The sequence below is a fragment of the Pteropus medius genome, unplaced genomic scaffold (genome assembly GCF_902729225.1).
Source record: "Pteropus medius unplaced genomic scaffold, Ma_sr-lr_union100, whole genome shotgun sequence".
In the NCBI taxonomy this organism is placed as follows: domain Eukaryota; kingdom Metazoa; phylum Chordata; class Mammalia; order Chiroptera; family Pteropodidae; genus Pteropus; species Pteropus medius.
In genome coordinates this window covers 9,557,722-9,585,073 of record NW_024351729.1, presented here as the reverse complement: position 1 = coordinate 9,585,073, position 27,352 = coordinate 9,557,722, and the positions used below count along the sequence as shown (strand labels likewise).

General features: G+C 40.1%; 1 protein-coding gene and 1 pseudogene across 2 annotated transcripts in view; both read right to left on the bottom strand.

The window, feature by feature from the left end:
* Nucleotides 1-1,174: 1,174 nt before the first annotated feature.
* LOC120587516 (aldehyde oxidase 2) overlaps nt 1,175-27,352 on the bottom strand; it is a 71,099-nt gene continuing 44,921 nt past the window's right edge. For both annotated transcript variants that reach the window (XM_039844362.1, XM_039844363.1), the window contains exons 26-36: nt 27,113-27,340; nt 22,963-23,058; nt 21,005-21,133; nt 18,535-18,609; nt 17,746-17,798; nt 16,473-16,587; nt 13,851-13,916; nt 13,546-13,734; nt 11,204-11,371; nt 3,081-3,157; nt 1,175-1,258 (exon numbers count right to left, since the gene is read on the bottom strand). In XM_039844362.1, the coding sequence (XP_039700296.1) occupies nt 3,104-3,157; nt 11,204-11,371; nt 13,546-13,734; nt 13,851-13,916; nt 16,473-16,587; nt 17,746-17,798; nt 18,535-18,609; nt 21,005-21,133; nt 22,963-23,058; nt 27,113-27,340 (1,173 nt within the window). In that variant the 3' untranslated portion in view covers nt 1,175-1,258; nt 3,081-3,103. The remainder of the gene's footprint in view (nt 1,259-3,080; nt 3,158-11,203; nt 11,372-13,545; nt 13,735-13,850; nt 13,917-16,472; nt 16,588-17,745; nt 17,799-18,534; nt 18,610-21,004; nt 21,134-22,962; nt 23,059-27,112; nt 27,341-27,352) is intronic.
* LOC120587839 (uncharacterized) lies at nt 2,716-2,833 on the bottom strand (annotated as a pseudogene).

Genomic DNA, 27,352 nt, shown 5'->3' with positions numbered 1-27,352 from the left:
CTTATTTCACCCCGGCTACTCCCACTAAGTTGCCCAGCTCTTCTGCTCATGTATGTAAAAATCTTGCGTAATTTTTGTCCTGTCCATGACCCTTCTGCTCCTGTCTCCTTTCTCTCTGTGCTCCTGTACCACTTCTTCCCTTGGACTCCTGTGCATAGGAGAGCCTCCAAAGTCAGCAGACTGGGCCTTGAACAGCTATATCCCAGTTCCTTCAATCAGACAGATTCACTGCCTCCTGTGACCTTCTGCTTCCTCCTGGCTTTCCATGCCTGATCTTTACCTTCTCTCACCAATCACCAAGGGCTCAGCTCAGCCTCTCCTCCTTCATTTTCTTCAGAGTCCACCAAGAGGACTGCTTGGTGAAACTGATCATGTGAATTCTGGCTGGTAGAGTGTCAGTTTACCTCCTGACTTTCTGGTCAAATAAGGCCTAATTCATAAACTGATTTCTCTTTTTCTGAAGGAGCTCAGAGAAATGGAATTTAGTGGCTCTTATATGTTTCCAACTACAACTTATGCGTGATTATGTTGTAGAATTCTCTTGCTCCATGTTACCCACTTCAATATATGGGAAAATGAACAAGAAGTATTTCTGAAATTCTGATACCAGCTCAGATGTTTTTCATGAACAAATTTAAAAAATAAAAGGGTTCATGAAAATACATTGAAAATGTTTTTACGCTGTTTTCTCCCTTCAAATTCCAAAGGAATGTCAACCAGTTGAATAGCTGATCTACATGAGGAAAGTGCCACTCCTTTGCGGTCAAATGCACATACGCAGACCCATAGCTAATCCACAGTAAAAACCAAACCAAACAAAACCTTGTAGAACTCTTGTGGTGTCCATAGCTGTGGCCACTGAATCAAACACATCCCTGGGAAAAGCAATCGCATGTTCATCTACTGAGAATTGTCTTTCATTCTAGGATTGTAACTGGTATTACCAGTCCAGTTGCATGGATATGCAAAGGAAAAAATTGCTTTTATAGCAATATTTACATGATATCTTCAGAAACATATCAGTTTTAAATGTGATTGCTGTGACTATTGCAGTGGTTTGTCTCTAGGCTGGTGGCCTCTAGGCTAGAAAGTCTAAGTAAGTAATTTGCAGATAATAAATCATCTTGTTAATGTAATCAGACTTGAATAATGTTTCTAAATTGTGTGTCATTTCTTTTCCCAACAGCATAAGAATATCAGTGTAGAGTCCAGTTAGGATCAAAAAGCTTATCTTTTCACTTGTGAAAAATTGAAACACCTGGAAAAAAAGAAAATAGAATAATTATAAAATGTGCACATCCCTCAACTTTTATGTGTGAGAACAACAAATAGCTGACAATTGGATTGGTAAGCTTTACTGATATGAATAAGTATGTTTAGTTACTTATTTATTCACCCTTGGCTTCCATATCTTCATTTTTAAAATGAAAAGCTGGATGAGATCAGAGGTTTTTACACATTTTTTTAGCTGTGGTTTAAAACGTTATGGGGAACATACATATATGATTTTGGTATAGTATAAATTTAATAAGGTCAACGTTTAACATTTGTTTATAAAGCAAATACAAGTACTTTGAAGAATGCAAAAATTTGAAATTGCAGGTAAAGGATGACAGCTAAAGATTCAGAATGCAATTTATATCTGCATTTTGTCTTAATTGCTCTACATGGAGAGAATTCTGCACACAATAGTTGTATGTGGTAAAGTGGCAAGAGTTTTTTTGTTTTGTTTTTGTTTTTTAAAATTGTCTTGCAGTCTGAAGACAGTCTTTATTTTAAAGTCTGTACAAAACTTGACAACCCAGTTCACTCATTGGTGTTTGCTAATTTGTTAAGATTTGGTATTTAGCGCATCTGTGTGTGTATGTGTGTTTGTGTGTTTAGCTATCTTTCAATGAGTAATAGTGTCAGACATAATGCTATATGCTTCACATACCTTGTTTTACGTAGGAAATATAATGGATTTGCCATCATATTCACATTTATTACTCAGAAAGAGAGAGGTAGAGAGAGAAAATAATTGAAGAATTCAAAAATTCTGCCCGCCATACTTGGGTGTATGTTTTAAAATATAATTTTAAACATTGCCTATTTTTATTTTTGTTGTTATTGTGAAAGGAGAAACAAAAATCTCATCAATTATTTAATCTGATTCAGCAAAACCATCAGTGCAAGTTCTCTGACAAAGCACAACAGAATTAAACATACATATGTTAATATCTGTGGGTTGTTTTAGACATTTAATTGGAAAATTAGAATTTGATTAAAAAAACCTGTTTTCTCTAAATCTGTGATGTAGTTCTCTTGGGTTTCTTTAATGTTGCCCATTAAGTATGCAGAAAAGCAGAAGTTTGATTTTCTAACAATGAAAATGTGTTTCTTTTATCAGCATATATTTCCCAGGTCCTTTCAGGGTTGACTCGCCAAAGTTTTCAGGGCTCTGTGTTTCGTGTTCAGCAGCAGTACAAAACTGTAGCAATTGAACTCAATGAATACAAATAGGTAACTCCCTCAAATAGCGCTAGTTAATTATAAATGTAGTAATCAACAGATTTTATTGTGATGTTTTGCACTCAAGTTGTGGTTCTCAAAAGAATCAGGGAGTAGGATCTTTAAAATATCTTAATCCACAGCATTCTCATTTTAAATTTTATTTTATTTTATTATTTATTTAAAAAAATTTATTTTATTTTATTTTATCTTATTTTATTTTTACACATACAGCACCCAGTCTTCCTTGGTGGTTTCCAATCCAAGTACTAACCAGGCCCGACCCTGCTTAGCTTCCGAGATCAGATGGGTCGGGTGTGTTCAGAGTGGCATGGCTGTAGTAAAATATTTTATTTTAAAATAAAAAGAAAAACTGCTATGTTGGGTTAAACACCCTGACTTTACTCTGTCAGCATCAAAGCCATGCTTGTTTATTGTTAAAGGATTAAAATATTGGATAAGATTTAAAAATGAAACTTGATTTACATACTTGCACAGTCCTAAATTTCCATAGAACACAGTTGGAAAGTCACTGGACTGGCTGATTTTTTTTCTTTCTGAGTAATTATCTTTCAGCTTATTGATCTTACCTTTTAAGGAAATGACAGCAGTGTTATGCTATAGGGATAGACCAAGGTTTAAATGTCTTAGGGTCATCTCTTGGAATCTAAGAAAGAAAGAAAATCCAATACTTAGTATCATAATACCATTGTGTTACCAAACTCAAGGGATTCGTTTTGCCTGCATGCATCAAAGCCAAAGGAGACACAGACAAGAGTTTGCAGCAAAGAAAGTAATGGTTTATTTAAGGAAATGGCACCAAGCCTGAAGACGCAGGTGAGCTAGTGCTCAAAGACCTGGCTCCCCAATGGCCTATAGGGGATAGGTTATATAGGGGAAAACTTGTTAGCTAAGGGAGCTGGGGTTGTGGTCTCTATTGATTGGTCAGGGTTAGGGTAGGAGGCAGTTGATCATTGCATCAAGTCCTGCTGTCAGTCATGGATCATGTCTGGTTTCAAGGGGATGCCGGTAGGGTCATTCAGCCTTCATGGGTGTGGAACTGCAAGGTGTTAACTTTAGTTTGACCGAAACTGTTTCTGTAGTCAACAGACCTGTAGCTTTGTTCCTAAGACTGTTTGATGCTGACCTAAGGGCTCAATGACTAAGGAAGTGATCTGGCAGGATGCAGAAGGATAAGGAAAGAAAAGAAGCAAGTGAGCCCAAGATCAGTTTGAATCAAGGAGAAAGGGAAGAGAAAAAGTCATTTTAAAGAAGTGAAGATTTGCACAGTCGCAAAGAAGATAGGTAACTAATTGAAGTACCCTCTTACTTAGCAATATTAAGTGTAGCAGAAATCATAATACTGATCCACTGCCTCTTCAGAGTTGTCACTAAAAAGAAATGGTACAGTCCCATTCCCCAGGAAGATCCTGCCTCCTTCCATCAGAAAATTTTTCCAAAACCTACAGATTTGATATAATTTTCCTGATGAAATGCTGCATTCAACATTAGTTCTTGCAGTCCTCAATTCCTGTCTCCTGTGCTGGGAATTTTTCCCCTTAGGTTTGGCCAGAAAGCATAACATACATTCCTCGCCTCTACTGTTATCATGTTTTTGTATAAAGAATTGACTTTTAGTTACAAAGGTGTTAAAAACACAAACTTCACATAACAGAAAGTCGTGAAGATTCTCAAAAGCTTTTTTCCTAATATTTGTTTCACAAAAACAAAATCTCCAAATAAACAAAACAACAACCCAACTCCTGTCAGGATACCTTTACCTTCTTAATCTGTATTGGAATGTAAATAGGGGGCTAGGTTTACCCTTCTCTCAGGGCCTTCCCTAATTCTCCACTTAGCTCCTGTGTTGGGAGTTGCCTGGCTATTTTACTTAGAATCAGCCTGTTCTACCTGGACTGGGCTGGACACTGGACAAAGCTCCTCCGTCTAGTCTGAGGTAGATTCAGGTCAGCTCTTCTGACAAATGTGATGGGAATTTTTAGCCTCTTTTAAAACCTACTTCCTATTCTTTTCACAAGATCTAGGTTCCTGGAGTACCCTTCTGCTTTGGGACTCAAATCAATACTCCTTATCTTGCTACAGCAGCTTTCTTGGCTCTCACCTACTCTCTAGCTCTTGAGTGAGGACATCACTTCTTTTTTGGTCTCAAAGATCCAGACCTGGGACTTGAGCTCCTCTTCATTGGCCTTTGGTGATCTTCTTTTTTTCTTCTCCCTTGCTTAGTGCCATAAACCCCTTCCTCTCTCCTTCTCTTTCTCCCCGGTTAGTTCTTGATAGCTATAACGATGGCAATATATTCACTATGGTGTCAGGACTGATTCCACTTTTAGTTAAATTTCAGCTTCTGAGATATGTCTATGCCCAGTCTCATTGGTGTCAAGGCCTAGGTCAGTGGTAGTTGCCATCAATTCGGGATTATTCAACATCAATTTTGTGCAGTAAAGGATTAACTCAGCAGGCCTGCGGTGTGCAAGCCCTGAACATTCTAAAGAAAAGTTCAGCCCTTGACCAGCTCCTGGGAGATAACACCTAAGCCTTTGAAATACTCTGCCTGAAAAGAGTGTCATTGTTTATCTGAGGTCTTGGGCCATATGGTATTTTTGACCTCTTAAAAGGGTTGGACACTGGGTAACTAAGGTTAGCTATGCAGGTCATAACCTTTGCCTATGTGACTTAGTCCTAATAAGAACTCTGACACCAAAGCTCAGGAGAGCTCCCTGATTGGTTATATACTTTGTGCGTTTTCTCACACATCGTTGCTGGGAGAATTAAGTGCTATCTGTGTGACTCCAGTGGGAGAAGACAACTGGAAGCGTACACCTGGTTTCTCCTGGACTCTGTCCTATGTGCCTTTTTCCTTTGTTGATGTTAATTTGTATGCTTTCACTGTAATAAACCATAACCATGCGTGTAACAGTTTTCTAAGTTCTGGAAGTCCATCTAGTCAAACATTGAAATTCAAAGGTACTTTTGGGGACTTTTAATCAATCATCATCATCATCAATGTACATCGATCACTTCCTATGTGTGACAACTGCTATATGCTTTTCATGTGTTAAATTATTCAAATCTTTCAACAATCCTGTAAAGTAATTAGTATTATTCTCTCCACACACCTGTCCCCTCATTTTATAGATAGGGACACTGAGCGATCAGAGAGGTTAAATACATCTTTAAAGGTAGAGCTGGGATTGCAACCCAGGTTCCTCTGATTCCAGGGCCATGTCTTAACTGAGTTAAAACAGTCTATTATTTCTCCTTCCCCCGACCAGATAAGATGGCTGCCTTTCTTCTGTTTCACATACTGCATTGCTCATTCTCTCTCTTAATCTGAGGAATGCCTCCAGCTTTGCCCTCTTCCTTTTTATGTGCTTCCTTTCTCCTGATTCCCTCAGCTAAAGGAAGTAAAGGAGGTCCAGAGACCAGGTAGGAGAATTTTTAGATATAAAAATATGCATTTAATAACAGTATTGGATAATCCTCCTTTAGTAGTAAGAACGGCCACTGTGTGAAGTGCCACCAAGCATTAAAGAGCACAGATTTAGTCCCTGCATCCTGAGACAAAGCATGTTCAATGTGGAACCAGTTTCACAGCCTGTTTTAGTGCCAATAAACCTCTTCTAAAACTGCGTAAGGGGTAGGTAAAGAAGAAGTACACGCCTGTCTGAGTATGTGTGCGCTGTGTGTTTGTGTGTGTGTGCATGCATGTATCTCATTGGAACAGGATGATAGGCTCAGGATTCTGGGGAAGGCACTATGGACGCCTCCACTCTGTGTTGTTTCCTGAGTCCTGTAGCTTGGTCCTGTGTGTTCCATCTCACAGAGTCCATGTGACTGGGTGTGTTTGTGCAGCTTCGAGGCTCTGCCAATTACCCGTGGCATAGCTTTTAGCAGAACAGGCAGGAGACTGCATGTTTTTACGTGCTGTAGGGGTAAGTTCCAGAATCATAGAAAATAGAATGCAGTCTCGTAGGACTGGCAGTACATCTCTCCCAGGTCAGGGAAATGCAAGGATATGGGGTTGAAGACTAGCATTTTGGAAGGAACCATCTGAGACTAGTGTAGGTAAACCAGGCTGCCTGCAGCACAGGAAATGTTTACACGCCTCTCCTCCTACATCTGGCAGAAAGGGCTTCCTTTATTGAACTAAACAGGTGGCACTTTTCGTGCTGCCAACTCTCACTGAATCTGGGCATCTAGAAATACAAAAGATGAGGCTCGGGGGTGGTAAGGGTGGTGGTGATGTAGAGCAAGGGGAGTAGGTGGAAGGAAGCCGGAGTAGGGTTTGCAGAGCAGGGAAGATAAAGGCCTTTAGAAACTACACACTTGCCTACCTTATAGAATACCAGGGGCAGGACAGGTATGGCTATTTTGAATTGGGTACTGGTCTAGAATGAAAGGACTTTTCCCCATTAAGTTACTATAAAATCAGGGCTTAGCCTAACCTAGTCATTTGTTGTGATTGCAAGGATTCCTCATGAGTCAGCATTAAAAGGCTGCTTCTTTGAAATGTTGGGTGAGCTGAAACCTTTTACAAACTTGTTTCTAAGCTGAGTTGTCTGATTTTAGCTTCCAGGAGAGGGGAAACGGATCTGCTAGTTGGCTTTACATGGCCTCCCACTATGACAGCCCACACATACCGCGTTTCTGTAGTTACTTTAATACTTTTTGCTGCTAGTGATAACAAGGTAACAAGGTTTTTGGGTTCGTCCTACTGAAAACTCGCTAAAGCAGTATTTTTGTAATTTTTAACCCATTTCCCGTTTGCTGTGAAAATACTCGCCCGCGGCGCTTGTTTACCCCAAGATAACTCGCAGATTACAGTCCTAACCTTAACCCCAAAGCTTGCCCCAAAGAGAGAAAAATAGTGCTTTTATTATTATTTCCGCATTGCTCTAGTATATCCATAGTCTTTGGAAACAAATGACATCATTCTATTGATAGCATTCTGTTTTTAGTGGCAGTTTTCCATTTACAAAATATAGTAATTCTTGATCACTGAAAATGTCAAATGCTAGAAAATGCAGCGTTCCTACACATGATGTTAAATCAACTGGCAGCAAGCTGCACTTTTTTTTTTCTAAATGGGAAAAGTTAAGGCTGTGGAATTAATTCTCCATGTCTCTGAATCCTGAAGATTTTTTAAAAAATGAAATCTGTTTCTAAGGAAAAGTCCTAATTTGAAAATGTTAATTATGTATTTTTATCTTTATGTATGTTTATCTTTAAGGGACATTTCCTTCTTGGGGTGGGGAATTTAAACGACTATATAAAACACATTTCCCAAGAAATGCATTTTTCTTTCTTTTCTCATCCTCCCAAAGGAAATTATATATAGATATGATGTTCGTGGCCATGTCTGGGTGAGCCAGGCTGCTCTGCTGGGCTCAGAGCAGAAACCATCACCAGCACCACTGCTCTGACCTGGGGTTAACCACCTGAGAAAGGGCCCCAGCCTAAAAGCAACAACCCAGAACCCAGAACCCAGAACTCTGAGCAAGGTAACCAAGGCCACACATGTAGAAAGGTTTTGCTCAAATAATAGAACTTTTTGTAACAAAAGTGTTCTAGCCTTCCTATCAATGTCTGCTCTTTGTTGAAGCTGGAAGCTAATTATCGGTGAAAATGAGGCCGCTAGTCTTATGAGTTGTTTTTTCTGCCCTCAGCAGCCCAACTTGATTTAATATGGGAGGGGCACATTTTGAAGAAGGTCATTAATAGTTATGGGTACTTGATGGAGACCTTAACCCTAATATTTTCAGAGTGACTTTACACAATATTTTTACATGCATTTAAATGCATATTTTACTTAATTCCAAAAGGAAAAGTACTGAGTGTTTGCTATTTCTATTAAAGAAATAGACATAAGCAGGCTGTTATTTACCTTATGATTATTAGAAGATTATTAAAAGAGGAGATTTTGGACTTTCCAATATTCACATTCTAGTATACTCACCTCACTTGTCAGAAAAAAAGTGTGTTTTGATAACAATACTCAAAGATCAAATACAAAGAGTGTTAGTATCTATGTTTCTCGGAAAAAAATTTTTCTGTATAGTATAGTATTGTATGCCAGTGTGAATTATTTTATATTTCAATTAAAAAAACATCTTGTAGTTCGAGCAAATGTAAATTCTGATACAGGCTCAGATTTGTTCCAAGATGCTATAAAAAGACTGGTCTGAGTAGGGAGCCAGGCTGTCAGAACTTCGGGAGGCCTCCAGTGTGAATAAACGGTAATATTTTAAATCTCTGAAGAAGTAGATCTGAATCGCCATAGAGGGTGGGTGCCAGGGAAGCTGCGGATGGAAGGACTACCAAGGTCTCGCCTGCCGATCTGAAGATAAGGGTAGAACCACAGATTTCTATTTCTTTTATTTCTACTTCTTTTATTTCTATTTCTTTTTATCTCTCTGCCAGGGAGAACAATTGCAGTCTTTCAGTTACAAGTTTTCTACCACAGAGGCAAATTCGGAAACTTAATAAGTAGGCTGTTTATTTTTGAGGGCTACTTAATCTCAGCCTACTTTGAATCCATTGAAACTGTCTCAGGGCCTTTGCATTAGCTAGTCTCTGCCTTGAGCACACCATTATCAGCTTTATGCTTGCTCTTTCACTTCATGCAGGCCTTGGCTCAAGTGTGAACACCCAGAGAAAACTTCTCTAATAAACTATCTAAAATAATCTAAAATAATCTCATCTCATTCTAGCTCCCTACTCTTCTATTTTGCTTTACAGTATTTATGATCACCTGAAATTGTATTGTGTTTGTTTACTTGTTTACTATCTGGTTTCCTAAATAAAATGTAAGCTCCATGCAGGTAAAGATTGGCTCACTATTTCTTTAGGTTCATAGCACAGTACCTGGCACATGGAAAAGGCTGAATAAATGTTAGATGAATGAATTACGTGATGAATGATCAAAGCTGGGGCCACATCCATGACCCCTTTGACTTTAAGAAAAGGTTAAGGCTAAGTTAGAAAAGTTTTGTTTTATTGACACACTGGGATAGTCCAGAGTCAGCCAAGCACTTACACTTTACAGTAATTGTTTGTCTTTCTCCTCTGCTATGCTGTAAACAACTTGAAAGCAGGGACCTGTGTCTGGTTCACTATTGTACTCTTGGTTCCTCAAACTATGCAAGAAGGAAAGTATCCAATTAATTTCTTGAATATGATTAAAATATGAAAGGTGGGTAGGGGTTAGCCAGGTGAAGAAAAGAAAGAAGATGGTTCCAAGCAGAGGGAGGAGCATGGCAGAGGTCTCTGTTCTTGATACAAAGAACAGACAGAAGATGGCAAGTGTGGCTGGCATGGAGAGAGAAGGTGGGCTGGGGGACCACGTGTGGCTGGAGAGGTGCATGGGGGCCTGCCATACTGGACTTTGTAGGTTTATAGGCTTTGCATGGCAAATTAAAAAGTCCAATCTTTAACCCAAGAGCAATGGGAACCTTTTCGCTTTGTGTATGTGCTAGAGTGACATGATATTTGTCGCACCACAGGTTTCTGGCTGCAGTGTGCATAGGGAGACCATTAGGAGGCGGCTCTGACACAGGCCAAAGAGATGGTAGTTGGACTTAGGGTCTCTAGAGAATAAGTAGAGATAACTCTACTTTATTCACCTCTGGATTCTCAGCACCCAGAACAATGCCTGGCACCTGTTAGATAGTCAAAAAATGTTTAATGAGTGAATAACATACTGGTTAGAAATGGAGGAAATAGACTGGTACAAGAGATTGTTACGGGTTAAAATGAATGGGACATGGAGAAAGACTGGCTACTGAGAATGAGAGAGAGAAATGTCAGGCCAACTCCCAGATTTTGGGTTTGTGTTCCTACACGTGTGGAGTGGTATTGCCATTTCCTATGACAGGAAGCAGCAGAAGAATCTATATTTTGTGTGCTTCTGCTCCTCTTTGTTAAGCCAAAAGTCAGGACTTCCTCCTCTTTGCTTCCCTTGGCAGGCTTCTGGTTGTCCTCTCTATTGGTGTCCAGCTGAGGACAGAGGGTCTGGAGCCCAGAACAGAGTAACTCATGGATCTCTCAAGTCTCCCTAAGGACTTGAATGGCCTACATTCTCCTGTTATCAGATATACACGAGGTCAGTGGAATGGCTAGGGATATTGTGGGTCAGGATCAGTACAAAGGATAATGGTCATTCTCAATGTGGTCTGAGTAGCCTTATTACCAAGAGCCTATTGTTAAGAAGTTAAACATTCTGCCCTGCCCTTGCCTCTAAAACTTATTCCACTGCCTAGAAATAAAGGTTATGAGTTTGTGAGATAAATGATGTTGGCTAGGTATTTTCTTTTTGTGTTTATTTTTTGAGGGATCTTATGTGGGGAAGAAGTATCTTCTCAATTTAGATTTCCTGTGAATAAAAAAGGCTCAACAGAGTCACTCCCAGTTACAGTGTTTAAATCTTTTCAAACATTTATGCCAGGATATCCTGATTTTTTGAAAACATAAATAAGGTATATTTTACATATAAACATGTGAATTAAAAGATGGTTAAAAATGTGTGTGTATGTGTGTATGTTATGGTGATTTCTAGTTAGTGGGCTTATGGCTGCTTTTAACTTTCATCTTATAATTTCATTAGACTCAGATTAGGTTAAAAATTTACCTCAGAGGTCTAAGAAGCAGGAAATAGAAAAATCACCTATTAGGAAAATAAACAATAATTCCATACCATCTCTGTAAACCGATCTGCACAGGCCATTCGAACACGCTCTGGCGTCGCTGGACTCTTCGCTGTGAAGTCCTCGGCTATGTCTCTCTCCCTGCGTGCTGTGGCCACAGCGTCAGCAATGGCAAAGAATACAGATGACCCTAGGAACATCCCAGACTCCCCCAGGCCCTGCAAAAAAGTACCTTTGTTTTAGAAGCTTCCACACTAGACTATAAGCTGCTAAAAGTCAGGGGCCAGGTCTTGTTCACCATTGTATCCCCAATCCCTAGCACTGGGTCTTGCACACAATAGGTTCTCAATAAATATTTGTGGACCGACTTATTGACTGAATGAAGCTTAAGTGCTCTTAAAATCACAATTTCACATGAACTTCCCCTATCTTTAATAGTGTTTGGGTTACATCTTTGTTCTATAGGAAAGAGGGGGGTGTTTGTGTGTGTGTGTATGTGTGTGTGTGGTGAGGGGAGGGTACCCTATTTAGAAAAACACATTCAGTGGACTGAACTAAGTCAGCTTCATGAGCAAAGAGAAAAATTATAACTCCAGGGTCAGGGAGGCAAGGTACTTTAGAAGAAAGAGTACAGACTTTGGTACCAGATGATGGGTTGAAAGCCCATCATCTGCAAGGAATAGTCAGGTAATACAAATGAGTGATGCGAGGAGATGAAGGGCTATAAGGAATAGTAGGGATTATGGTGAAGTAGAGATACACCCATGTCCTGTCTAAAGGAGGCAGCTGTTCTTCAGTTCTAGCTAATTATTGCCTTTCAGAAATGTAGCTAAAATGATCAGATCATGCAATTTTCCAACAGAATTTAGATATTCATATTTTCATATAAAATTCTCTGACTTTAAAAAAACACTGTATAGGACAAAGAAAACACATCTCCAGGCTGGATTTGGTCAGTGGCCTCAATTTGCAATCCCTGAGCTAAGAGTGACTGAATTTGCATCCTGACCCCGACTCCCTGTGTTTCTCTGGGTGAGGCGTGGGCAAAGACACCTACTTTACAGGGTGCCGTGAAGTTCAGGAAGCACAAAAGCACATAGCAGAGCACTTGGTACCTGGTAGGTCCCTCTTATTATTCTTAGGACACTCCATGGTGCCTATGAGTGGCTGGCCACAACCACAAGGACCCAAGGGCCCTGCTGGCCCTGTTACTGTTGGTGGCCTAAAAGATGCTCTCTGTGGGCTCTGGCATCCTTTTGCCTTTTTCCTGTTGAGTGATTTCCAATCCAAGAAGAATCGAAAGGACCTATTGATTGTCCTTCCTTTCAAATTTTCTCCACCTCACCACCGTCTGTTCAGCGAAACTTTCTGGGCTATAAGAGGGATCCAGTTTGGAAATGATAAAATTCCAGCAGGTAAAATTCCAGAAGAAAAATCATTTATTGATTTTTAGTATTAACTTGCCACCCCTAGTAAGAAGTCTCCCGAAAGATTTTAGAGAAAATTTTAACAGTATATCTCAAACCTAAATGAAGTTTCTATTCCCCGGATGGTTTTCACATCGAATCTGCATCTAGCAATGCAAACACATGCTGACTTTTATTTTAATTTGTAATTTCACTACTTTAGCAATTACCAAGGGCTGGTATGTTTACTTATTGATACTGTTGCCATCTGGACCAGATAATTCTTTGTTGTGGATGGCTGTCTTGTGCCTTGAAGGATGTTTAGATGTCACTAGTAGTAACATCTTCACTCCTAGCTGTAACCAGAAATGTCACTAGTAGTAACATCTTCACTCCTAGCTGTAACCAGAAATGTCTCCAGACATTGCCAAATGTTCCTGGGGGAAGGGGAAGGAGGGAAATCACCCTTCCCCATTGAGAACATTGCTTTAGATCATTTCTGGGTATGGCTGAGGATGCCAAGCCTCTCGGAGGTGAGTGATTTGCTTCACATCATAGGGCGTTGGTGGGGTTGGGGCAGGAATCAGATATTCTAAAGGCCTAGTCCGGAATTCTGTCCATGCTGCCACTGCTTTCTAAGATTTCAGGAGCATTGTGACTTCAATCCAATTTAATATTTTCATCTTATGGCTCTTAAGTGAGAATATTATTCTAGCAAATCAAACCTTTTTGCTGAATTTTAGAGTTCTCAGTGAAAGAGGATTTAATAAATAAAACCCTTGGCCCAGAATTGTCATTGGGTAGGTCATTGGTCTTCTCTGAAATCTCTGAATTTCTCTAGGTGAGTCACCTCCAAATTTTAATAGTCTATCTTGATTTGGTCCCGATAAAGCTTGACATTTATTTTTCATTTTATCCACCTGCTTTCATTTATTATGCTGCCTGATCCGCCACATTGTGCAGTAGTAGGTGGTTTGGGTGCTTACCTTGGATGAATAGATGGTTAGTGGGGTTTGTGATGATGGCAACAAGGAGACATTGAACTCCTCTGGGACATCAGTGATGGTTGGAATTTTGTACTCATCTGGACCTCGAGAGTATAGGACACCTTCTGGAGAATATTTTAGCTCCTCAGTGGTATAAAGGCCCATTCCCTGAATAAATGAACCTTCAATCTGAAGGAGGAAAATGTCAAGTTCTGTGATACTGTATGCTTTTCAGAAGGCCTTTACCTACCCTGCAGTGACTCTCAGGAAGGAAGCAGCATCCGTCTAAGTGGGCCAGCACCTACCTGCCCAATATCAATGGCTGGATTTAAGCTGCAACATGCATCCATGACGATGTCTGTTCTGATTTTCTGCCAAAATTTAAAAATACCTCACTCAGCATAAAAACTTGAATTAAAAATATTGTTTTAAGGTTTATTCGAATGGTCTCAAATTATTCCAGAACTCCTGCTGGTTAATTAACTCTTCATTGAATTCCAGCAACATTACCACAGCAACAATGTGGTAAGTCATTGGCTATGCTCTTCATATTTAGTGCTAGGACTGTCGATGACCCCAGAAGGTCTTTTGCATTCATGATTTTGAGTCCTCTAAAGTGACTCTAAAGTCCATGGCATGTTGGTATGTTTGAGTGTTACTTAGTAAATAATTGGACCTGGTTGTTCATCTGATTCTCAACCTGGATTTATTGCTCTAATGTAATTCATGAGATCATCTAGTCCTCATAATGGTTTGATGTAGGTGGTATTATTGCATTTTACTGAAGAAATCATAGCCTATAGTGGCATATATGAATTTGGGGATGTGTAAGGTCTTGGAACATTATTAGGGCGAATGTTGAGAACACCGTCGACTTTGCTAATCTACTTCCTTCCCTAAGAAAAATCACTCTAATCTAGCCCTTCCGTTTTGGCACTGGGCATGAGCCACAGAAAGCCCCTAAGTCCCTGTGGTCTAACTCAGGAGTATCTGTGGGCTTTCCTTCTGCTCCCACATCCAGTGCTTGTTCTGATATCACTATTCTCTGTTTAGGCCCAATACTTGGGCTCCTATTTCCTATCCAGCCCTTTGGATAGGAAATTCTCTTTTGACTCAAACGTTGAACTCTCAGACAACCTACTGTGGGCACTGGCACAAGCCTTCATCCATTCTCAACCTGGATAGGGCAGGAGATTGGACTCACTTTAGAGTGGGCCTTCAATTTACTTGTAACTTGAAACCTGGTTTATTTTGCATTATGGATGTTGGACAATGGGAAGAGGTGGCTGTGCACTAAATGAATTGTCAGATGTTTTAGTTCATCAACCACAAATAGCTAGTAGCAATAAAGCCTGTCATTTCATCTCCTGTTTCTCTTTAATTAAAAGAACAAAGTATTTCAAGGGACCAAAGCGATATTGAAATGACTGAACCTTAAACTGTAATAAGGGAGGCACAGGGAAGACCAAATTTAGAATTTTCTGGTACCATAAATTCTGGAAGATCCCCATGAGGTTCATTTCTTCAGATATTTATAGCAAGGCCCGAAGGTGAAATTGCCAGATTAAATAAGTATGTCCCAAATATTTCAGGGAGCATAATTATACCAGAAAATTACTTTTGTTTTGTTTATCTGAAATTCAAATTTTTACTGAGCATCCTATATCTTTATTTGCTAAATCTGGCAACACCACCTTCAGGATGGAGGTTTAGAAAACTAGTTGATTTCTCAAAACAGCTTCCCACTAGTGTGGAGTCTTGCAGCGACACTGACACTTGGTCTTTTGGGAGGGCCTGGTGCAGAACCCCCAGGCTAGTCGCCTGCAACCACAGCTTTCTTTTTTGCCACACCATGCTGTGCAAACATTATCACTATCTATATGTGTCATGATGTGAAAAACATTAGGACACACAGTCTGAGCAACTGTGATTCTAATTTCATGAGTTTACTTCTTAACAATGATCTGGAATGAAAATGGAGACATTATACTAATGTATCCTAAAGATGAGCCTGAGTGAAATGCGAGGACAACTGCTCTCCAGATACCCCTTCATTTACTATATTTTTAAAAGCCCTATTCATATAATATTTAAGTGGCAGACAAGTTAACCAACAATGGGGTAATAAAAGACATTTTGATAAGATTTACAAGTCAGTATTTGCAAAGTCCTTTCTATTTTACATGAATAGGCCATTTCTGTTTTGGGGCAAGATGGTTCAAGGTGATGTTGGAATAATTTGTGTATGGAATTTAGATATGTCATTGATCCATCCTGTAAATTTACTGTGCTTTGGACTATACTATATTCTATTTAAGATTTCTGTAATCCCTGTCACCAGAATGATATTTGGCATATATTCATGGATTTATCCTTTATGGTGGAAGGTGTTAACTTTTGCTTAAATATGACTCCCTGTCTTCAATAGGTGGTTTCTTGGATGCTCAATGAAATAGCAAACAAAATTATTTTTACTTTCCCTCTCTCTTCCCTCTAATCTTTAGATGCCTATAAGTACCTTTGGGATACCTGACTTTGAAGAAACGGTATCACATTGCCATATGCTTTTAAAATGTTTACTCGAAACAGTTTGCTAAATTACCTATTCCTTCAGATTAGATAAACTGACCTACCTTTAGAAAAAGAACTTTTTTTTTTTTTGCAAAAACTTTAGAAAGTGGTTTTATCTGAAATGAAATAAGAAACAATGCATTTTAGGCTGTCGTGAGCAATTCCTTTTTAACTATTTCTTTTTAAGTGGAAATTCACTATAAAGCTGGATCTCTAGTCATTCCCATGGAATTGAAAGAAGCCTTATTCTTATTGTACAAGTATTATATAATGAAATTGGGCTACTAATTACAATGCAGTTTTGTTATTGTTTTAACTTTGTAATTGTTTTAAGAGGAAAGTTGTGTTGGAGTTACCTTGTGAGCTCCTGTCAGACAGTCAATTTCAACCTCAGAACAGGCTGCTCCATAGACATAGTATGGAAACGGGTCACCCTCCCCCTTCTCCCAGTCTATGAAGGCCTTGTAGCCCCTGTTGGAAGAAATAAAGCCCTTTTAGCTTGGGGTGTGGGAAGGATACAAAGAGTATTGATTCATTTTCAAACTTTACTCAAGTTTTATGATAGCGTTTCTTTTGATTGATGCTTTTTTCAACTGCCTTTTCAACTAATTTAAACTACTACCTGTATTGACAACCTAGCTGGTTACAGCAACACCTCGTTTGCCTCCAGTTTAAAGAGGATACTCTTTGTGCTGCAGTTTGGACACCAAAAACAGAGAGAGGCCAACAGACTGCTTTGGTCCAGACCTCACGGGATGTCTGTATCTTGATGGTTTAAAGGTTGAGGTTTAGCTCTTCCCATTGAGAACCTCAATTGATTTTATCAGCATTCCCAGAGGGACCCTCCTGCTGGTTAAAAGGGCTGGTAATTTAATGTAGTAATGCATAATGGAAGATGTATTCAGCTAGAGAGATAATTTGCTCTCTTTTTGGGTAACTGAACTCAGGAATTTAGAACTTATTATGTACAGGTCACTGGGTTGGGCTGTTACTGTCCACTTTCCTTCTTTCTTCATGAGCATTTGCTTTACTGCTAGCTCCCCTCCCCCCACCCCCCTCTGTAGTTTGGTGGTTTGCTTCACTAGATTGTTAAACTAATGTCATACAAACACTTCCTGAATTTGATAACCAGCTCTCCTCTCTGTGCTTCATTCAGTTAACATGCATTTACTGATGGCCTCCCACTAACAGACATGGCACAAATGATGACTGGTGATGACCATCTTATTCATCTCCTCCTGCCCAGCAAGGAGCTTCAACATAGAAAGATTTTATGGTAAATGGAGGGAGATTTGTAAAATTGAGTGCAAGTTATTTCTAATGATATCTTTTTACTATTCACAATAAAGAATATTATTCTTTACTTTTTCAAAAGTAAAGAAAAGTAAATAATGATTAGATATCATAAGTCATGTTAAATTATTTTTCCCAATAGAGGTATTTTTATTATTCACTATTTCTTTGAACATAGCATAAAGGCCTATGTGAAGTCATAAAATTTGGAGCCTAGAAGGGACCTCAAAGGTCACTTAATGAAAACTTATTTTACAAATGAGGGAACTGAGGCCCAGAGTGATTGGGTTACCTCATATTTTCTCAGTTATGTCAAGACATTATTGTAATTTTTACCTGAAGTATCCGGTGGCTGAAAGACTGATTCTTTGTTCAAAAGCAGCTTCTATCTGTAGAATGGGCACATTTAATTAAAAAAATATATATATACCATTTGATAGGTGAAAATGAAAATATCCTATGTATCAAAACTGACATCTGATCATTGTTGTTGGTGCTTTGTTACCAAAAATAGAATTCGCCATAATATTTTCTTTCCTCAGCTGGTACACTAACGATTTCCTTCTGACTAAGTTCAGAAGTCTGAATTAAACAAATAAAGTAGAATACTGCTGCACATCCATAATGTAGAGGCTTAGTTCACAGGGTATTTAGGGCTTTATTTCTAAATGTTAGAATGTTACTGTGTATGCAAGTGACATAACTGTACTAATGAAATAATATCTAGGGTATTGTAAAACTGGATTAAATGAGTCATTTCCCTTGAGACTTACTCAATAGCAATTATGGCTTTTAGTTTTCCTCCTCCCTACTTGAACTTCAATATTTTTTTTGTGGCTCAGGAAGTCTCAGTCTTTTCCTCTTTGCAGGGTGGGTAAGGCCTTCTGGGTATTCTTTATACGCTTCCATTTCACCTCTTAGTGATGCTGTTCCATGTGTGCTCTCTCCAATACATACCTAGTATACATCAGGAAGCAGTCTCAACTTTTGGTGATCTTGCCCTTTGGCAAAAATTCACTCTTGACCTGTCTCTACAGGGTGCGGCTGTGCATGGCCATGGTGCTCTCAGCACTGGGTTGGGGGGTTTTCTCATTTGTAGTAACAAAAAAAAAATGAAACACTTACCCAGTCCTCCCATGTACCATCTGGATTTTTCTTAATGATGGGCTCAAGGCGTTTCAGAAGGATCTGACAAGCATTCTTAAAAGAGTAAAGATGTGAATCTCCATTAGAGAAGAACTCAGTGGTTAGGATTTGTTAAGAAAAGTATTTATTTATAACTGATTAGGTCCGTGAATGCTCATGCAGTGGCTGATACTGACACACTGGGAACACAGAGACCATAACAACACAACCCCTGACCTTGAGAAGAGTATGTTACTGGAGGATTTTCTCCCTTCCTAGTTCACTTCCTGTGAAAAATATAGGCTAAGATGAATTTCTATTCTCAGTTCCCCTTTCTAAAAATATTCATGTTCTTAATATTTTCTTCTTCTCTTTTTCTACATTTTTGACTTATATCTTCTTTTGTATTTTCCAGCTGTTAAAATAAATAGAACAAAACATCTTATTTTCATTCAAATTTGTGTTTTCCAATCTGCAACAATGACATGCCACTACCCTTCTGGATCTGAAATGTTATTCGACTCTCTGTCCATCCCTCTGTCTACCATCAAACTACTGCAATTGTTAGGTAGCTAGTCAGACATGAGTGACAGAGGAACAAAGGAATGGAGTCCCAGCACAGAGGCGCCCCAATAACAGCCTACTGGTAGTTTGAGAATCCCTCCTGTCCTGGGAGACAAAGGACAGGAAGGCCATAAACCTATAGCTGGTTTAATCTGGCCACAGATGCTTGTGCAGAAGGTACTACCCTAACCTGCCCACAATCTCAGTCTCATTATACTATCATTATAATATCACGTTTATACTCGGAAGTTCATGAATCTAATTATAACAGACCGAATTCTGGGTAAGCATATGCTCACTAGACAAAGAGTTATATAACAGTCAAGTGTCAATCAATCATGCCAATCACCTAGGAATGCCTTTGTAACCACCCACTGTGGCCTCTATATAATACAGACCTTCCCACTTCTGCATTGCTACAGCTCTCTCTCTTCCCTGGCTGTAACCCGTTCCCCCAGTGGGTTTGTGTCTTCATTTCCACGTGGTTAGCCAGTTTTAGGCTTGACCTGTCTCCTACCTCAAAACGTGCCTTTAATAAACAATACTTCTCATAATTGTCATAGAGTGAAAATTTATTTTTTCATCAGTGATAGGGACCAAGACCTGTGTGTTACCAAAACTCTGATTGCTGCAACGGTAACACAATGATGGCCTTTGCTTGAGCATGAAGTGAGAATATAATTAACTTTGTTTTTTAATAACCTAGATCTACAAAGTTTTTGATACTCAAAACAGAAACGTAAAACTCAATGTCCCAGAAGATGGATTAATGCTTAGTTTGGGCTGACAACTTCCATACACACTGAGCTATTCTTAACTTGTGTTTGATTCTACCCAAAATTGGATCTCATGAATTTGAGATTTTCCACACATTTGTTTTGAGTGAAAGGTATTTCTGGTTTTTGAGCCCCTAAGGGGTGTCTGCACAAAGATAAGATGGATTTGAAGGTGGTTCCTCTTGGTAGCTTAAGTGCAGTGTTCTGGGAGTGAGGGAATACGCTCCCCCACAATGTCCCAATGGAAAAAATGGAGAGTTTATAACAGATGCATGACAAATAGATATTACTTCAAAAGTACATGCAATCGGATATTTGAATTAAGGACTATGAAGTCATGGTTCTATTCTGAAAAAGTAAAAATTTGTCAGGTTTTTTTTTCTTTCTTTTTTTTTAATATCGGTTAGAAAATAAGTACAAAAAAAAAAGAATGAGTACTCTGGTAGAACTCCACTGATGTAGACACTTAACTGCACTATATCTACCTGGCTGTGGCTCTGTCTGCTGACCTGCTTGCAAGAACTTGTTTGTGTCAGGGAAAACTTGCATAATTCTGTATTACTTGGTACCCAAATTTCTTCTTTCCACATCTCCCAGGGACAGAGACTGCCTATGCACAAAAATTCAGTCTCCTCTTCCATAGTTGCTAGGCATATAGTTTCCTACCAGTCTACATTTTCCCAAACTCCCCTGTAATTAGCTGTGGCCTGAGACTGGTTCTCCTAATGGGTGATATGTAGAAGTGACTTGCATCACTTCCAGGTCTGGCCTCCACATTCCCTCCCTTCTCCAGGTCACCGGAATGATGACACTCAGGTCAACTTTGAAAGCCACATGTTGAAGACGGAGGAATTGCCATCAATCTGGGTGCTTGATTGACCAAACACTCACTCTGGATGGTTATATGTACAGGAAAAGGACTTTTGTTGTGTTTCAGCCATTATGTTCTAGGTATATTTGTCACCTCAGTTAGCATACTTCAACTAACACACACTCTCGACATTTTGGTTATCCCAAGCCTCTTTAGTGACACAGATGACTTCTCTGAAGCCAACCACTTGTGTCTGTATCCAGCTAAGAAAACCAGGGATGTGGTAAAAGTACCCAAGGAAAGAGACAGAAGGAGGCACCTGCACAGCTCTGCCGTTGACATCTGAACCTATGGATGCTGCTGTAGCAATTGTATTAGGCACCATGGCTGTACTTGTTTCGCAGATGTGCACATAAGACATGGGTATTTTTAATTCACGGCTGGCCACCTATAAGAAGAATAAATATTTTCAAGTTCAGCAGAGTTCTATGAAGATTTGAGTCATTGTTTTTCTTAATAAAAAAATTACTATTTTTATTATGGTCAGGATATCCTTTAAAGTCTAAAATAATGTGTCTTATAAAAATTAAAACCACTTTTTAGGAGAGCCTTATGCTAATTTTTAAAGTGTTTTCTTAGTAATATTCCACAGTGGTTCTTTCATTCAAATTTAGTGTATTTAGGATGTTAAGGATTTCCTTTTTTCTAAATTTTACATGTGTAGAGAGTAGGCCAAGTTGAGATTATTCAGATTTATTTTGTGGCAGTGGCAGGAAGAGAGCCAGGGTCTGGACTGACTGACTCAGAGTTCGGTTTTAAATCTCTTGGTATCAGTATCAGAAAAACATAGATTGACCCTGAGGGCCTGTCTTCTTGCCCTCACCCCCACCTTAACTTTAGCTTCCTCTCCCTTTTCTTATATTCCTCTAGTATTTGCTGTTCATTCTTTTTTCTTTGCTGTTCTTTTCCTTCCAGTTTCTTTAGCAGATGCATGTGGACATGAAGACTTTTAATCAAGAAGAAATGAAATAAAAAGAAAGAGAGGTAAGGAAGGAAAATAAAAAAGCATTATTTTGGCTGATGTTGTCTTTTCTTTCCAAAAACACCTTCTCCAGATGTCTGCAGATTCCCAAATGCCAATCTTCAGACTAAGGCCACTCAATGATTAAAATTCCCCAGAAAGATGCAAAATGAAAAAAAAAAAATTATTGGTTCTCGGTGATGAAAATCCAAAGGGAATTTATTGGTTCACATAACTGGGAAGGACAGATGGAACTGGTGTCATGTATGTCTGTATTTGGGGCTTTATGGTCTCATCAGTGTCCTCTCAGAGCCTCTAACATTTGCTTTTCTTTATGATGGTCATGTTATTTCCAACAGTAGACAGACTTTCTCATGGCACAGGAGAATTGCCTCTGACAACTCCTGGCTTCTAGTGTAGTAGCTAAATAACCACAGGGGAATAATAGTTCCTTTCTCCCAAGATCTACATCAATCCCAGGAAAGGACTCTCATTGGCCTTACTTGGTCATGTGCCTTCTTCCCAGACCAGTGCCTGCATCCAGCGGGATTCAGGAACCATAACTGGCCAGACCTGGGTCATATGCCTATATCTGTGGCAGGAGTTGGGGCAAGGAGGGGGATGGGGCTAAAAGGTATGAGAATTGAGGAGTTCTCCAGAACTATGGGGAATGTGGGAGTTGTAGTCCAAAGGAGCTGAGGGGCTGGATAATCAAAGGCTGCAGATGTGCACTATAACAACCCAGCAAATTAGTCAGAAAGTTCAATTTGTTCAATTTAAAGGATTATTATTTTTACCGCTTGGATTATAGATCTTCCTACATTGTGTGTACATGTGTATATGTTAAAATATCCTTTAAAAATTATAGGACAATTGAAATACTTGTCCTTACTAGTTAAAACAATATATTAGCAACCTAATATTATTGTCCAACATTTAAAATTATACATACTGGTCTCAAAAGAGAAAAGTTGAGAAACTCCTACTCTGGGTAAGCCTGCATGGCACAACCACCACAGTGCTCCAGGGGCTCATAACTGGTATTTTCACTAATAAGCACCGGCCAAGTTCTAAGAGTATTCGCATATGTGTGCGATTTCTGCTATTCTATTTGATATGTAAAATGTTTTTCTAACTAAATAGTCAAGATATTAGGGTTTCAGCACAGGGAGTTGTTATTTACCCTAAAATTAGTGCCAAATGTCAGTCATGTCAAGAATGTATGGAGAGATTAATGGCAATTTTATTTGTCTTACCTGTAGCATTTTGGTGTGAATACCTTGTCCCAGTTCATTGCCTCCATGTGTGACCAATACAGACCCGTCTGTGTAGATATGAACGAGTGCAGCTGCCTAGTAAAACAAGCCAGAAGGCACAACTCAGTGCATGTTTAGTGAGGTTCAGTATAGGAAATGAGGTCATAAAACAGCAGTCTCATGGAGCAGGGTGGGTCAGAGAGACAAGCTTTCCTGGTAGGATTCTGGGGCTTAGTTCTGTTTTGTAAAAAGTTTATCTGTAAAGAACATTCTTACTTAGGAACCTGGTTTTAGTAGGAGTTCCTTTGGATACTCAGGAGTTGTGAGTATTGGTTCCAATGACTTGAAAGTCTTCCCCTGCTTAAAATCTCTGGCAAACCACTCGACTAGCGAATTAAACATTTTTAAGTACTTGCACGTGTTATGTGCCAACCTGGGCTCAGCTCTAGATATATAAAGATGAACAAGATGTGCTTCTTCTTCAAGTAGCTCGCAGTGCAGGCCGGGCCAGGCTGGAAAGCAAGTCATTAGAATTCAGGATGACTTGTGAAATAAAGGGGTGTGGCACGAGGGGCCCTGGGGACCTGGAAGGGCAGATCTGACTGCTTCTACGAGTTGAGGGAAGGGTCCCCAAAGTGACGACTGAATGGAATTGTGAAGGCAAGAAGGGTTTGCCTCTGGGCGAGGTAGGCAGAAACTCCTCTACTTCCTGCAAGGGAGTTTCTGAAGGGAGAGCCCTGCTCCCTTTTATAGTATGAGGCCCTGTAGGGTTTGGTCTCTTGTCCTTTTCCAGTTTCATCCCTGTCTTTTCCTGCTTTGTTTCTATGTCTGGCCTTGCCCGTGCTCCTGTCTGACCCGTGCTCTTGCTTATGCTGTTCTGTCTTCCTGGCCCGCTCCTCAGCCTTCAGACCCACGCCCCATGGTCTCTACTCTTGTTAAAGCTTCCTGAACACTTCTTTTTCCCCTCTGGGAAGGATCAGTGACCCCCTTCTCTGCACTTACTCTTAAAGGAGTATACTGGGTTGAATGGTGTCCCCTCACCAAATCCCTGTCCACCTGGAACCTCAGAATGTAACCTTATTTGCAAATGTAATTAATTAAGATGAGGTCATACTGGATTAGGGTTGGCCCTAAATTCAATGATCATTGGCTTTATAAGAGGCCATGTGAAGATAGAGGCAGAGATGGGAGTTATGTTGCCACAAGCCAAAGAATACCAGTAGCCACCAAGAGCTGGAAAAAGCAAGGAAAAATTCTTCCCTGGAGCCTTCTGAAGGACCATGGCCCTTCTGAGATCCTGATTTTGAACTTCCAGCTTCCAGAACTGTGAAAGAATAAATTTGTTGTTTTAAGCCACTCAGTTTGTGGTTCTTTGTTACGGCAGCCACAGGAAATAAATGTAGGGAGTGATAAGTTCTTCTGTAAGAGTCTCTTGGAAGACAAGCACCTGGCCTCATTCATCTTTGTGTCCTGAAGAGAACTTTGAGCAGGGCTGAATCATAGAGACACTAAATAAAGGTTTGTTAAACTGGACAAATGGAAATGTGGTATTTTTTCTTCCAGGAGGAGGAGGAAGAATTAGGACTTCAGTCTATTCTGTCCAGAGATGCCTGGAGGCCCAGGATGGCTTGGAGAGGGTACTGGCCATCAGGGCTTATAGGTGTTAATAATAGTATTTATTCACTGTGGGACTTTTGACTCCCTCTGAGGACAGTGCTCCTATACCTAGTTTAGGGAGTAGGTGTTCCAGCTTTGTGAGTCATCAGCTGACCTGGAATAACAGGCTTCAGTTCTTAGCCTAGTGATTCTTGAGAACATCAATTTGGAACTCTGTGGGGAAGCTGGAGGCCTTTCAAATGGAGACTTAAAGTCATTGCTTGATTTAAAGTTTTTTTTTGTGGTGAAAAGAGAAGTTGGTAGGAAGTAGGCTATAGTTTAGGTGAGCAGCAGCCATACAGGTGAGGGGAGGTGTGGTACAATAAAAAATAAATATGTGGTCTTTGCCTCTGGTTTTTAGCACAGAGTTCCTAAAACCCTTGAAATTTACTGACTTTTGTACACTAATGAGATGACTGTGGGAGAAACTTACTTAGATTGGGGTGAGGTGGGGTGGAGGGTGGGGTTGGGAGTTGCTACAAAGATCAACCACTGGTTAGAGAATCATAGCTTTTAGCTCCACCCTCTGACCTCCAGGGAGATGTTAGGGACTGGAGATTGATCTCAATCACCAGCGGCCAATGATTTAATCAATTGTACTTATGTAATGAAATCTCCATAAAACCCCCCAAACAAGGTTTTGGGAGCTTCTGGGGGTAGTGAACACATCCACAAGGTGGAGAGCAGCATACCTAGAGAGAGAGGGGCATGACAGCCCTACACCCCCATACTTTCCCCTATGAATCTCTTCCACACGGCTGTTCTTCTGTTATACTCTTTATAATAAACTGATAACGTGCTTTCCTGAGTTCTGTGAGTTCTAGGGAATATTCAAACCTGAGAGGACGAGTAGTGGAAACTCCCAAATTTGTAGTCAGTTGGGCAGAAGTACGGGTAGCCTGGACACCCAATTTGTGTTGGCATCTGAAATTGGGGCAGTCTTGTGGGACTCAGCCCTCAACATGTGGGGTCTGTGCTAACTCTAAGTAGTTAATGTCAGAATTGAACTGAATTGTTGGTTACCCAGTTTGTGTTGGAGAACTACAGAACTGGTTTAGAAAAGACACATTTGGTGTCAGAGGAAAGACCACACAGACATCTATCCCCTCACCAAAGAGGATCTCTTATGCCCTAGCTGTTGATTCAATCTAGGCTTGTAGACGTGACAATGAACTTTTTTGCACCTCTATAAAATGGGCACGTTGGACCTGAACAGGAGTGTGACCCAGGAGTCAGGGAGCCTCATCCTCCAGGCCAGGGGAGCCACAGCCCTGAGAGATGTGTCTGACAGCTCCTGGGGTGGGGGATGGGCTGCCCTGGATAACTACATGGTGTTCCAGGAAGCCTGCCAAGTGCTTAACAGTCATTTTCTCATGAATCCTCTTCAGTCCTGAGAGAGAGGATGATTATTCTCATTTTATAATTAAGGAAGCTGAGGCTCTGAGAGGTTAAATAACTTATTTAATATCACACAGCTAGGAAGTGGCAGGGCCAAGTGACTCCAGTTGATTAGAGATTTAGGACAACTGTTTCATTCCCTAAGAAAGATTTCTTTTGACAGGGCAGCTTTTGTGGTGTGTGCGTGCGTGCATGCGTGCGTGCGTGTGTGTGTGTGTGTGTGTCTATTGGCTGCCAGTAGTTGGGTATAACTGGAAGAATGCTTTCAATGGTATACACACAAGGGAGATCTAATGCATTTTTGGATTTAGATTTTAGATTTAGATTTAGATCTAATGCATGTTAAAAGATTTTTTCAGTTGCTGAGTTTCTGCTTTTGTTGGAAAATCATGGGGAGGCAACAACTTTTTTCAGTTTTCTAAACAACTTTCTTGTGTATGACCCATTGGGTTTCCTGGGAAGACACGTCTGTATCAGTCTTTGTGCTCTTCAATGGACTCATCTTTATGCCGCCCTCCCTCCTCCCATCTGGATAGGACCTGTGAATGACTTTCCTCTTCCTTTGCAAACCTATCTGGGAGGATTCTTGGCCCTCCACCATTTCCCCATCAGGATTGACACAGATTCCTGAGAGATGTGGCTTGAAACAGCCAGCTGGTCAGGACAAAACAGAAAGACTTCTCTGCCTAAGACTTAGGGTGTACTGAGGAGTGTTGTCATGGGGTCTGGGGCACAGACCAGGAGCAGCCCCATTCCTGCTCAAGCCATGAGACCCTTGAGCTCAGAAAGCACAGTACTACAGGCCTTGTGGGCTCCTGTTCCTTTTTTAATAGGGAATTCAGAGTTGGGGTGAGGTTAGTGCTCCACCTTGGCAGTTACGCTGCTGCAGGTCTTAGGTTTGCTGCTAATGTTTTCTGTCATTGAGGGATTTTTCTACTGCACTGTGTTGAAAGTGCTTGCAGATGCAGGGGCTGCTCAGGAGAGTTCTGTACATTTCACCCAGGGGCTATGAGTAGTGGTGGTAGAGGGGCTCAGTGCCTTGGGAAATGTGACACTCTCCCAAAGTCAAGGTTATTTCTCTCATATAGGACCTTACCTGATGATAGCTTGTAGCGGCAAAGCCGACTGAAAACTTCATGGGGATAATAGCAATGCCTTTCTTCTTCCAGTAATTCTTCTTATTAAACTCTTCCACTTGTATTCTTCTGCTGTGAAAGGCAGATTTGTCCAGACATTCATTCCAACATCTTATCAGGGTCTCAGGGTTGAATGCTTGTTTGTAGATGGTTTTATCAACAGTTTTGTACATGTTTTTCTCCCTAATCTGAAATGGATG